Consider the following 14,410-nt stretch of genomic DNA (forward strand, 5'->3'; position numbering starts at 1 on the left):
CCTAAAAAAAAAAAAAATAAATCTATTGAGTGTCTGTGCTTTAGCCTTTAAATAATTAGAAAAGTTAGAGGTTTAATACCTACTTAGAGACAGACCTTGGAATGGCACATACTTTGTTTTAACCATTTCATTTTCTATGTGTGTTGCACATTGCCCAGTACTCAACTAACAGGCCAGCGTGCAGTGGATATTTGCCAGTGGAAGCAGGTCCCTCAGAGCACTGCAGGTTGTTATTGTAACCTGCTTTGTGTTTGCACTAATCATCTGCTTCTATGCGGCTGTTTTATTTTGGCTAAGGGATTTTTTTTCTCCCCCTTAGGACTTTAGGATATTGTTTCATAGGCACTTCCTGCTGGTTTTCACTCTTAATACCATCCTCCTTGCTGATGGCTTGTTTAATTCAGGGCTTGCATTCTTCTTCCACTTTTATAATCAACTCTTCCCTTGCAGCAGAACACTGGAGGAAAAAAAAAAAAAGGGATTTAAAGAAACAAATCTGTGAGACTATTATTTTTGCTACTGTTCCCTTGCACTCTATGCCTTTCTTTCCTACACCTGTCTGCATCCCCATAGGAGATGGAGGTTGACCGTTATCTGTGCTCTCTGATTACACTGCAATAAGTAAAAAAGGCCTATTCTTTCTTGGTGATACAAGATAGGTGTTAAAGGTATGAGTGTACAGGTTGAGGGGTGTGTGTGTGAGATTGTTCTGGGTTGTGCTTTTTTCTCTTTTGATTCATTCATGAATTGTTCGAGGCACAAATGCATATGAGGAAGAACATGAGTGATTCCTTGTCTTTATGGTGTTCCTGGAAGTCTTGCTGATGACTTAGTTGGGGTGCTCAACTTCAGAGGGTGCCAGGAACTGGTCCCTTTAAGTGTGCTTGTTTTGTTTTAGAAATGTAACAGTAGCTACAATGATAACTGTAAGGAACAGTAGATTTATTGCTTTCTTAGGCAATCTGTAGGTAGCTTTTATTATCATTCTCAATGCTGTTATTCCTCAGGAACTCATTTAGGTTTCAGTAAAGAAGCTTTTTCCTCTTTAAAGTTAAAACCCCGGAAATCTTGGGAATATCTGAAAAGTCTGATTTTATATTGACTTTGTAATTTATCAGACATTTAAAGAAAACTTTACTGCTGAACGCCATAGTTGTTGTTATTGCTGTTTAGTAGTGATCGTTATTAGCGCTCGTCACATGTTTTTTACTTTCCTTAATCAGCTTTCACAATGATTTGCTGTGTTTATTTAGTTTTAAAACCACTGATGTTTATCTCGCAGCTTTAATGTCTTGTGGGATTTACTTAGCAAGATGCTCCAGGAGAAGCATAGCTGTAGGCCTGTAAATACTCCTTTATAAAAGCTTCACTGCAATTACTTCTCTGCCTAAACACCTTTTTGAAGAGGGACTATGCAGTGGAAGCAACTCTGTGTAACAGGCGTGGAGATGGAGAACAGTCACTTGTCTGACATGGGGTCTGGCTTCCACTGTTGTCACAGAACACACTTCTGACATCATCTGTCTCTCAGCATTTGGAGGTAAAGTCAGATTTTGGATGACATGGGTTAGAACCTGAGTGATGCAATTTGGGAGGTCATGGTCAGGATGGAAGGTAGCTAAGAAAGACCGAGACAAGCATCCACAAATACTGTGTCTGGACATGTGGGCACCTGGAATTTTGAGCTAAAAGACCTAATGTAGAGCACATACACAAATGCCCTGCCTCAGCTGAGTGATTTGGAGCTTATTCACCATTTAAAGGTGTTAGAGATAAAAAAAAGTGTCCGTATACTCCATGCCCTGATGGACTCTCTACCCATGCTGGAGGGGTAATCTGTGTTGTGCTTCTAGCCATTGCTATCTTTCAGATAAAAGATATTGAAAAGGATCACAAATTATTTCTTGAGTAATCCATTATTTTGGTATGACATTGCATTTTTTTATAATCAAATGTCTGTAACGTATGTGACGAATGTTTCAAATATTCTCACTAAGAAACTAAGTGCAGGCTTGTTTTCCAGTTTAAAGGATAAAAAGGGAATTTACTTTCTTAGCCACCTGTCCCGACTCAGAATCCAAATGCAATAATATAAAATGATTCTATTCAGTTTGTTACTACCATATCAAATACGTGAATAAAGAAGAATAATTAATATCCTTAGTACTATTGTTACAAAGTGTCTCTCATACAACCTTTTCTCTCACATTTCCTCACTTTTCTTTTTAAGTCCTAGTTATTAAGGACTTTAAAGACTCACTAAATATAGCTTAAAATTTCTGAATTTTAGGTCATACCAAGTAGCTAATTACCTCAGGTATCTTTAGCTACTAAACTGGCTTTAATAGTTTAGTGGTGTGAATGTTTGATTGGTTCATCGTTAAAGCTGCTTTATGCTTCCAGATTGTTTGGATTTTCAAAGCAACATGTGTTTGATGGAAACAGTTACGTATTAAATAAAGTTTTTAATTTAGATTTTCAGCATTGTTCCTTCCACCCCAACTTTGTTATTAAATGCTTGCAGGTATGTCTTTCTTAGCCTACTGTGGCAATAATCCCCTCCCTCCCACTTCACAGTGAGGAGGCCACATTCTTGGAATTTAAAATGTGTGTGTGTGTGTATATATATATATGCATAGTACCCTTTTTATACAAAATGCCCTATTTCTAGTAAGTGTACAAGTAGCAGGTAAGTGTACGAGTGGGTAGCTAAATAGATGTGGTGAAAAGTTAAAAACAGAACAAAAAAGCCCACCTTGAAAACAATACCCAGGCAATAACTGCCTATAGTATATGGAATCCAAATGGTATTCAAATGAGAGTGTTATAACTCATTGTAAGTAACACTGACAGAAATTTAGACTCACCCTGTATCTTTCAAGTGCTGCTCTTACGCAAGATTTTCTGTTGCATAAGGTTCAAAGCAGCGCTCAGAAGTAGTGGTATTTCAGGATATATATTACCCTGCGCAGTTGTTTTCTTCACATTTAGAAGTCAATGTATCAGGTAAAAGAGAATTTAAAGGATTGTTGGAAATATGAAACTGTTGTTTGTTTACAAGAAGCTACATCAAAGTAGTTTCAATTTATGCTCTTTAGCAATGTTTTTCTGTTTTTCTTAGTAGAGTAGCTTATTTCTCTATAGCACACTTTTATGGAAAGTTCAGATGTACTTTAATATAATGTAAAAAGTGCCTAAGGTGCTTAACATTGGTGCCTTTTTCTGATTCTGGTAGTTTATTTCTGCTATTTTAATATACTTTTTTTCCCTTGAACTGGCTTACTTGTAGATATATTGTTGTCTTTTGATTTAAATTCTGAAGTCCTTTTTGAAATGGGATTAGGCACGAGTAGCCAAAAGGTTAAAACATCATTAACAGTCTACAGGGATATGAACCACTACTAGAAATAATTTGGTGCCTCGTTAGCTGTCATTGAGATGTATGCTGTAAAGATTTTTTTTTTTTTTTTTTTCCTAAACTCGTGTAGTCTGTGATGTGACACTTTCAAAGTACCTTATGAAGCCACTGCATGCTTTAATAAAAACCCACCCTGTAAAGTCTGGTGGATTTGTTGGCTGTGTTTTCTTTTCCATTCTTAGAGAAAGTAGTTTCTTTTCCTCATGGATGGAAGAAAGAAGAAGAAAAACAAAACAAAACAAAAACCAAACAACCAAAAAAACCAACCCAAAAACTCTAAAAGATGCTGAGTACATAAGAAGCTTAGTCACCAGAAAGCAAAAATGGGTTGCTGTTGGCTTGTTCGGGTTTTATTGTCTGGTTGTTTTTCTTCCAGATTAATGATTGACAGCCTCTGAACATGGGGAAAAATGAAACACAGAGCAGGAAAAATGAAACACAGAGCAGAATAGTTTTTGTAAAAGAGAGTAGTCTTTTTGATGGGGCATATGCTGGTAAACCAATGCAGCTGTTAAATTTTGCCAAGAAAAGGAGCCTGAGTGGGTCATGGTGACTGTGAAAGAGTCAGGGACTGTTGAGTTAACCGATGCACTCGTGGAAGCACTTGCAGAAAGTAGCAGAAAGTTGGTGAAAACTGAGAGTGGAGAAAAATATAGTTTAGTATCTCATATGTTTCCTTTAAATAAAACCTTTTTTTTTTCTTAGATTGATTGTTGTGGGCACTGTGTCAGTGCCTGTGGAGTGGCATCACAGTTTCCATTTGAATAGGGGCAGAGAGAGGATATGCCGTGCTTCCTGTGTAATTCTTTATAAATGCTAAATTTAATCATTAATGATGATGGATTAAGATTATGTTGGCCACATCAGTAGAAGTGAAAACTGAGACTCTGCATTTCTTTTGCTTTGGAAACTTGATTTCCCTTTCCAGAGACAGTACAGTCTCTGTTACCAGGTGCAGCAAAGCAAGATTTTGCTTTGGTGTAGTGAAGTACAAAAACTCTGTGTGGCTAAGTAGCTAGTAGAAGGCTTGAGCCTGAAAAAGTATAGGGTCAATCTTTAGTTCAGGATTATAATGTGAGGTATGTATGTGTATGTTTGCTTAAATCCATTAAAAACACATCAAGAGTTTCAGATGATCCGATGTGGAACATTCGTAGCTGAGCCTGAAATGCCATCTACCAAAATATCATTACTTTTTCTCAAATTCAATTAATTTTATTTCCTCTGTTAGCAGAGTAAGAACCTAAGCACTATACAAAACATGAAATATATTTCTGTAATTGTGTTTTATAAACCAGAATTCTTTTTCATGACAGTACTAGAGGAGAAGCAGAAGTGAAAAATTAAGAAGTTATTTACCTCTAAATGGTCTTCAAAGTGACACTGAAGACTTAAGAACTGCACAACGCATCGTGCTACAAACTGTACAGTGCATGTCTGTAATAAAAGACGCAGTTTTGAATGCATGATGCTTATATTTCTGACTTAGAGGTGTGGAAAAAAGGGTTTGTTTTTCTTCTTTGGATGGAATGTTTTTGCCTCATTTCCAACCTCTCTCATCTGTTGATAGTTTCAGTGGATTTTATTTTTACCTCCTGAGAATGTTGCTGTGTAGAGAAATCACCCTAAGAGCTGGAATTCAATTTAGACCATGTAAGCACTTAGATTCTAGCAGGATATATAAGCAAGTATCTGTGTGATTTTAGTTGGTGCTAAAATACTTGCTATGGCTTCTGACCTAATGGTATACCAGCTCGTTTTAGAAACAGTGTAGCAGGACTAAGTTTTACTCTCTATATGCAAATAAAGAACTAATATGTGACCAGATCCCAAAGGAAAGCAAGATGATGTCTTTTAGAGAAAGGAGGGTAGAAATAATTGGAAATGGAAAATTGCTTCAGAAAGATAGAAGAAGAGAGCTTAGTGTACACATTGCAGCTCTCTTAATCCAGTGAGCAATTTTTCCCAGTAGTTGCTTGATCTCGGAGTGATTTATGTAAGTTGTGTTAAATTTTTACATGAAGCATTCTGTTACTATGGTGATAGGTGCCACTCCATGCAGATTGTTTAAATAAAATTAAGGCAATTCTTTGTACTCAATAAGCTGGGTAATTGCTATTAGTTTGTACACAAGGGTTATGAACTTAGAGAACTGCAGGTTCATTAAATATTCAGGGAAGGCTCTGGACTTTTAGAAGCATTTGTGTAGGTTGCGTAGGAAATATCCTTTTATGTAGCATTTATTTAATAGCCTGCATTATATGTTTCACAATAGAGGGTTTTTTTTTCCCCTTCCCTTAGTATCTTAAATGGCATGTGCTCACCATTCTGTTTTCTCCCATCTCTGTTGGTTCTTACGCATGTTTCTGATGGGGGAGGACAGAGTGGGTTGCTGCAGATACAGATGAGCTCTGGCTTCAGTGTGGAGGGGCAGGGAATAATAATAGAGTGAGGATACCATAGACCCAGTGGCAAGAAACTGCAGGGATTGAATAATTGTAGCGTAAGTGAGAAAGAAAGCAAATATTTCTGAACGGCAGTGGGAAGAAAAATCGACAGGATTTGAGTGGGAAGTGAAGAGGAGTTGAAAATGGCACCCAGGTTGTGAGCTTGTGGGACATAAGGTGGTGGAGTTGTTGACAGAGATAGGGAAAGAAGGGGGGAGCAGGGAGAGTTTGGGAAGAAACGTGATTTCAGCTTTTCAGCATACTGCGTTAGGGCTGGTGGCAAATATCCAGAAGGAGATTCTGAACTGCGAATGTGAACAGAAGGGAAAAGAGATCTGTGACTCATCCACACAGAGATGATAATTAAAGCAGCATGATTTTAGCAGGCTGCAGAGCAATAGGGAAGAGGTTGCAGAAAAGGAGAGAGCTGAGGATAGAGCTCTCTGGGACTGTGGCAGTCAGGAGGAGAAGGAACAGCCATGACAGGAGACTCTTTTGAGCAGCCTGGGGGGAAGAAGGTCAGGGAAAGCACATATTTTGGGATGTCCACTTAGAAATACAATATAGGGTTTTTTAAATGGCTGTGTAATTTTAAAAATTCATTTTTGTATGGCAGCAGCCAAGGGTTACCTATGCAAGCACTGGGTTATTGCATAGCTTAAGAGGAGCTTGCTATTGCATTTTAGGAAGCGAGACAGGAAGAAGGTAGTTCCTCTTCCCCTTTCTCTGTTCCAAACATTTGTAATTGTCAGTGTCCCCAGGGCCCACACCTTTTGTATCCAAAGTCCTACTAGATCTCTTAAAATCTAAGATGTGGTAAAGCACCTCAGGAAACCTCTGTCTGTATCGTGCTCTTAATTCTTTGCCTGTTGCCAGAAGAGAACATTGCCTGCTTGCCAGCTTCTGTACCTTTGAGGGTGTTTAAGAGGTTTTTGTTTCTTATTTTTGTGAGGAGGGGTTGGAGGGGAGGGGGTTGAACAGAGCTGTGTATCTGCCGATTTGCATTTTATTATTCCGGTAATTACCCAGACATACTATATCACAGTCTGAGCAGAGTTCCCTAATATCCTTCAGTTTTCTGATTGTCATGCTCTAGAACACAGCATTTTGCCGTAGCCTGTATTATATCGATCGAATGTATTATTTCAAAGCTGCCATTGTTTCATCCTGCCATCAGCTGTATTAGACATATTTTCCATGCATTTTCTAAGTGTGAAAGGGTAAATTAACTCAACCTGTCTTACCCTTGTACCTGTTTGGAAATTATGGAAACCACTGTCTTCGTTTGAGAAAAGTGATGAAGAGTAATAATAAATGAAGGTACTATGAAAGCTATAAAACTTTTGCCTTCTTTGTGTGTTGACAAAGCTTTAGACTTTGTCATCATTGCTGTTGAGAACTTTTGTGAGAACCCTCAGTGATGACTCCAGCAAATCTGTCTTGTGGCTCTCTTGCTGTAGCTGAATTGGGCAGAATTCAAACCAAATGAGCATTTCTAGAGCCAATGGCATAAGTTCCCTAGGGCTAGTGACACTTGAACAGGCTCAGAGTGGTCTCCTTGAAGTCAGAACAACTTATTTTTGATGGTGAGGTGCTGAGGCTGAAGAACTGGGAGTTATGATCTGAGCATTCGCAAGTTAATTATTTTTTTATTGTTGCTAAGTAGCAAGACTGACAGACCATCCATTTGACATATACTGGTATTAAAGGATTCAGATACAGTTTTAATCAATTTGAGAAGCAAAAGGATTTAAAGGATGGCTTGGCTTAATTCCAACCAATGGCTAGATTGCTCAAGAGAGATTTTACGCCAAAGGTTTAGCAATGCGTGAGAGTCTGAACCCTCTTTTAGCAATCATGTAATTCATTATTTTTGTTACAAATAGAGAACTGGAGTTACATAGTTTAGAACATTTTGCGTGACTTCAAAATAACGGTGACAGCAATTCCATCAGACATCTGTCTTTAAGCAGTACATAAAAACTAGCTGTTGCCCTCTTACAACTAGAGATGGAAGATGTGTGGGATTGCTCATGAAAGATGCATTTCCCAGGCAATTCACTGCCGCTTTTAAAATCGCGTTCCTAACCTTGCCTACGTTTCATCAGAAAATATTGTTAAAAACAGTGCAATATACGCAAACACACACACATGTAAATTACCTTTATGTAAATTCAGTTGGACAGCAGAGGAAAACAAATGAAAAAAAACGTGAAGAAGCTCTACCACAAGCAGCTTGAAAGCTGCCTGGAGAATGAACGCTGTCATGGCAAGCTCTTGTTCTTCACAAGTTGGTCTAGCTGACTCCACCTCTGTAGCACCACACAGCCTGCTTTTGGGCAATGCTGCTGTCAAACGACTTCACAGAGGACAATTTTGGGCTAATGTTACCTCAGAATGAGGAGATCTGTTTTTTGTTCTTGACAATCATGTAACTTGCCTCTGTATCAGTTCTGCTGAGGAAATTTCTTGTCTTGGAAGAAAAAATAAGTTGTGATGAATAAATATACGTGAGCAGCTAAGGCATTATACTGAAGAAGAAAATACAATGAACTAAGTCCATGCCCTCTCTTGAGAACCCTGATCTAAGGATTGCTAGAAATGCTGAAAAGTTGCTGATTTGTTGCTGACAGAATTAATAAACATATTTCTGCAATTCTCCCTTTTTGTATCCCTTAATTATTTGTATGTATATATTTTATTTTCTGAGCGAGCATAACTTTATTCTGAAGCTAAGTCATGGAGTTGACAGGAGCTTAAGACTGCCAAGAAGAGTGCAGTGCAGCAGCTGCCTAGAATATGTGACAAAGCCACAAATGATAGTAGTAGTAGTAGTAATAATGATGGTATGTTTCAAGATTATAGCCTGCAAGTACTCTGAGAGGAGAAATGTTTAACAGGTAATTGCAGTAGGTGATTTGACGGTTTGCCGACTCGGACTTTTAAACGGGATCATATATATGCAAAAATAGAAGTGTTTTCTCCTGAATATTATCCCATAGTTATAGTATCAGAGAACTGCAGGAACATTTTTTCCCTGTGGGATATATAAGCAGTAGGGTGCGTTGGCAGGTCTTCTAGATCTCAGTACATCACATTTTCGCTTGATTTAATCAACTCTGGTGCAAAGAAAAGAACTAAAGAATAAGAAAAGTGCTGGTGTAATTAGCTGACCCCATTCCCCACTTCTGTGACCTACTAAAACAAATGTTTAAAAAGAAGGCAGTAGTAGTGAGGGGAGAAGAAGATAAAATGGAAAAATAAAGCATCATAAACACTACTTTTGAAAAACAAAGTCCACAACTACTTTATGTATGTTGCCTCACTGAAGAAATGTTCTAGCAACGTCTGGGGCAGAGTGGGGTGAGATGTATGCATTTTGCAGCATTGTCACTGGGCAGTGCTGTATAATTCAATGAGTTTAATTTAACTGTCTTTAGTAATTATTACTTATGACATTATGATGGGAACTTTGCAGGTAAAACTTGTACTTTTTGTAGAAATAATGCAGAATTGTGGTTGTGAAGGTCAAAAGTTCTGGAAGAAATATAAGTGATGCCTCTCAGTTGCAGTGTAGCATAGGTCTTGCTAGTCTTAAAAACAGGTTTTAAAATTATACCAGGATTGAAAGTGCAGAAGAAACCTCTCCCTGATTGTTGTGGTTTGTTCTTGCTTTTCTTATCTTCCTCCCTTACTGCTTTTTTTTTTTTTTTCCTTTTCTTTGAGTTTTGGACCTCATGTTTCCCTTTTTGGTTTTTAGGATCTTAACCTAGTTCCAGCTGCGTCCACAAAGGCCACTTTTGCCATTTTTGATTCGTGAGGCAGAGCTGGAAAGAGTGACCATGAAAATCCAATTTTAATAATTAAGTTGTTTCATCATATTCCCCTTTTCTTTCTCTTTCTTTGTGGATAACTCTGTCCTGTTTTCCTCTCTGAAACTGCTAATGGCCACTATTGGGCTACATCTTCAGGAAGTATAAATTAATGCAGAACTACTTCTGTTGCTTTTGTAGCAATCTGTGTTCTTAATCTTTTAGAAAATAATGAGCATTTAGAAGATAACCTCATGCTGTTTCAGCTAAAGTTTTGCTTGGTGGGTTAGATGAAGATCATATAGCCTGGCTTTATTTATCATTTGTTAGTGAATATATGTGTGAAGTTCAGAGAATAAGCAGGTAAAAGTAAAATATCGCCTTGCTGTATCTGTCTATTTCAGTTCAGGAGTAATCACAGTATTGTTTCACAAAGTGAATGGCAAATTGTTAGCTTGTGTAGGAGTAAAGCTTGGTTGCAGATTTTTTGTGTGTTCCTGCTTTTCTAAAGTAGAAAGAAGTTGATGTTAAACTTGCATATGATCTGTTTCTTACCTTAATTGTAGTGTTTTGATACTGTGGTTAAACAGATATTTAAGAAGATCTTTCAGGAATAAGATATGGGCTTGTAGTCTAGGCATGGAAGGAAGAGATGTTCTCCAGCTGTGGGTGGTATGCTATTAAGAATACAAATTTATTTCTAATTGCATAGTTAGTGACTCTTTTTATAGTTCTCAAGTGCTTTAAGCTCTTTTAGTTGAAATGAAATGGGTATGAAAAAGCAATAATTGTAAATGGTAAAGGCCCCCAGTAATAAGCATTCAGCTTATCATTCTACCTAAGGGATGTTTGAAGAGGGTGGGCACAGTTATCCTCAGCAGTTGCTTAAAGACAAAGCACAAAGCAATGGAGTGAATTAAAAAAATCTGTTCACTGTGAAAGAAAGTGACATGTAGGTTTTGCTCTTGGGATCATTCAGCAGCAGTCTCAGCCCTCGTCTCTAGGGATGGCTGCAGGAAGTTAAAATGAGCTTGCTACGATGCAGGGATCAGCTTGGTGACCTTTTCTGAGTTTCTTTGAATCTTAGGCTTCAGGGCTGCTCTGGGCTATGCCAGCATGGATCTTTGCATTCCTGCACATTTCCCTGAGTTCATGCTTGAATTATGTTTAGCTGGATGTCATTCACGTATGGAAAAAGTATATTTTGGAATTGGTTTTTTCCCTAAGCATTGCGTTTGCTCTCCTCCAGTTTTTCTGTCTTCTATGGTTTACTGAACTGTTAATTGTTCTCTTGGCTGACTATGAAGATGTAGCGTCAACAGTCAGCTGTGCATTATGTGATGAGCTCGCTTAGCAATTCTTCTTCCCAGACCTTGGATTTGTAGGGCGTGGTGTGTGGAGGAGAGAATTTAAGGGTGAGGCCACCTGCCCCTATGCATAGATTGGATGCCTGAGAAGTTTTCCACTTGTTTTACTGTCTTTTGTAGATGCAGAAATATTTTATTTTTTTATATATACTCTTGGTTTGTCAGAAACAAGCGTATTTCTTTAGCTTCCTTTATGACTGTGTGGAAGAGTTTAATGTCAAGAATGTAGCAATATTTCTCTGTTACTCACTGGTTTCTTGGTTGTAATAAAGCTCTACAGCATTTAAGAACCCAGAATCCTTCTTCCTTTAGTAGTGAGACTTCTCAAAAAGTATTGTCTTTAAGCTGAATGTTTAAACTTATAGTAAACTCCTCCTATTACCAAAGAAATAATTATGTCTGCTTAAAGGCACTTCTTTTTTTTTTTTTTTTTTTCAATGTAAGTGTTGCAATCCCTTCCTGCTATTTTTGCAAAATGATTCATAAGAAACTGTGCAGAACATAGATGTATCCAGATTGGAAATATTATGTGCCCTCCCACATATAACAATGAAATGTGTGTTTTGCTACTAAGATTGCAAATACTTCATTGATGTCTGCATATAATTAAACATGTTAGATTTTTCTTTCCGGCTGTACTTCCTGGCAAATGTTTCCTAAATGCCAACAGCTGTTATTAGGAAAATACTCCCTGATCAACCTGCTGCTTCTGCATAGGTTGCTTTATATAAAGCTTAAGAACACATTGGCTTTGGCTTTTCTTGCCTGAGTAACACTAGAAGAGTTTCATGGATTAAAAGTTCGGGGGTTTTTTTGGTTGTTTTTTTTTTTTTTAAACAGTTGCATATAAGAAAGTTGTTTTTCTAACAGGATGAACTGATTTAAAAGTGAGACTTAAAAAATGAAAACAGTCACATTTTTCATGTGGGTTATGAGGTAGCATATAAGCATCCATTCTAAACAGAGCTTGCACTAATTTCTGTAAACCTACTGCATCAGATGAACTTGGAAGAGAGTGGTTCTTTCACCAATGCTCGTTGTATTTCATGTACTCTCTGCCTTACTAATTCAATTTCTCTATATCCACTGAGATTTTGTCCTGTCAGAAAAACTTTCACAGCCTCCAGCCTCCCATCTGTTAGTCTTCCTTACAGAAACTGCCTCACGTGCTACATAAGGTGACAACAATGTGCGTGCAGGCCCCAGCAGGCTGTATGTAATAAGATGGGCCGACTCAAGTTTCCTGTGTGTTTTGTATTCCTCATTTGTCTTCTCTCCCGTTGCATGGAGTGTTATAAACAACCAGTGGTTCCCTTTGCTCTTCCTCCTCCTCCCACGGTTTTCCTTCTCTTCTTTGGCAGGGTGTGCGGACATGTCAGTTCAGCTCAGCTCAGCAGAAATTGTTCAGCTTAGTTTTCTTTATTAGTTACTTAAGACTATTACTGGTACCTCTGTTTTTTCAGTGTTGTCACTAGAAGCAGGTCATTTTTGTCCGTGGTCAGGGACTGCTGGTTAAAGCCACTTGTCAGGCAGACATGTGACTAGCTGGTACATGCCCAAAGGATGTAAAGTGGAGGAAGATCATTATCTGTCGCAAGGAAGGAAGCAACAAGAACTAGTGAATAGATGTAAACATTTACTAGTATTTCCTTTCTGTGGTGGCTTCGTACTTTGGTTACATGAGTCTTTCCATTCTGTTTGAGACTTTGAAATCTTTTGTTTCGTCCTAAAGACACTTCAGTTCAGTTTAATTCTTTTTTAAGGATAAATCTAGGAAGGGTGAATAATTTGTTAGTTAACCTGCCTTTTCTGATTTACTTTTTCAGGATTGCACAGTATATGAAACAGAGAATAAAATTCTTCATGTGGTGAGTAGTGTTTGGATTTCTATTAATAAATGTATTTGTATAGACTACATGGCATTATGGAGCTGTGTGTTTTGTGCTTTTTCCGTGCAGTGTGATAGTGAACTAATCTGAGTATGACTGAGTGAATGTACGGAACTACTTGTGAATAGGTAATGGTGTTATGGAAGCTGACCTTGGCGTATGAGAAGCCAGGAACTTTGCAAGGGCTTGTGTTTGTCTGGCTCAGGCCCATCTGTTGTTTGTAAACCATGGTCAGAATAATGATTTTGAAAAATGGCATTTTTGGAGGGGGAGAGCTGGTTGCTAGGCTTCTGTGAAATCATATATATTTATGTTATTGGTATAGCTTCATTTATATAGCTTTATTCCTCATAGGAGCATGGAGCTAGCCTAGGGATAGGAAGATGAACGCGATTCTTTCCTTTTGAATTCTCAGCATAAATACAACTATCTGTTCCCAGAATCTGTAGTGCTATTGATACTAAATAAAGCAGATTAAAGTCGTAAGGGCATCAGAACACAGGTGGATGAAGAGTCAGAAGCTTGAGGAAACTTTGTCTGAAAGCTGGACTTAGGTTTTAGATATTAAACTGCAATTCATGTTGTGGCTGTAGTTTATTGAGTATTAAGTTAACCCACAGCTTGTTTCTAAAAGTTAGATATGAAGATATTCTTCCTAAGAGAGAGTATGAATTGATTTAATTTATTCAGTGTATTTCACATTTAGGTGGGTTTTGATATCCTAACTGTTCTTATTACCAGAGCTTAAGCAAGAAAATACTGTATTTCTTTATTTTAAAAGGTGAGCTTCCCAGCAAATTTTGCTATACTTTTTTTTTCATTGCTCCCACATCAGATGCTTGGCAAGCTGAATTCTGTAAGCTTTTGATGCTTTTATTTCACAGTGATACGCAATAAAAATCTCCTTGTATTTTTGAGTTTCACTGGCATTTTTCCCCTGTGGGATACAAAGAATTAGCAATTTTAGTGAGGCTGACATCATCATCTTTGCTAGGCTGATCTCTGCAAGTATTTAAGTAATGAAGCTTTTAATTGCATAATCTTGGCAAAAGTTGAAGTGCTATAACTTTGAAATCATTATATATAACCCGGTTTTCAATACATGCTCATTTTCTGCTCTAAGAGCCAAGAGTTCTGACATCTGCTATATACAGTATATATCTTTTACAAATTAGCAAAAAAGATTGTAAAGGGAGCTGGCAGTGATTAGAGCTGATGAAGCATCAGTTAATATAGTCTTCAACAGAAAATTTTGAGGAAACAGAGTGATTTGGTTAAGATATGTGAGTGCACAAATTTGAGACAGGTTTTAAAAGTCACATTATCTTACATCATTCAGACTTACATAGGCTTATTTTTTAATCCACAGTAACTTCATTGTGGTGACAGGTGGACATACGTATTATTGTGGAGAGCTTAATTAGCTTCTGTGACTTAGTGCTCTAGCTTGCAAGGAAACATGGACAGAGCGTTGAAT

General features: G+C 37.7%; 1 protein-coding gene across 5 annotated transcripts in view; it reads left to right on the forward strand.

Annotated features, from left to right (window-relative positions):
- Window positions 1–14,410, forward strand: part of CNKSR2 (connector enhancer of kinase suppressor of Ras 2) — a 214,524-nt gene that overhangs the window by 62,852 nt on the left and 137,262 nt on the right. For all 5 annotated transcript variants that reach the window (XM_086466800.1, XM_086466730.1, XM_086466873.1 and 2 more), the window contains exon 5: window positions 12,871–12,912. In XM_086466800.1, coding sequence (XP_086322926.1) covers window positions 12,871–12,912 — 42 coding nt within the window. The remainder of the gene's footprint in view (window positions 1–12,870; window positions 12,913–14,410) is intronic.

Source organism: Leptosomus discolor, chromosome 1, assembly GCF_034619465.1.
Source record: "Leptosomus discolor isolate bLepDis1 chromosome 1, bLepDis1.hap2, whole genome shotgun sequence".
NCBI lineage: Eukaryota > Metazoa > Chordata > Aves > Leptosomiformes > Leptosomidae > Leptosomus > Leptosomus discolor.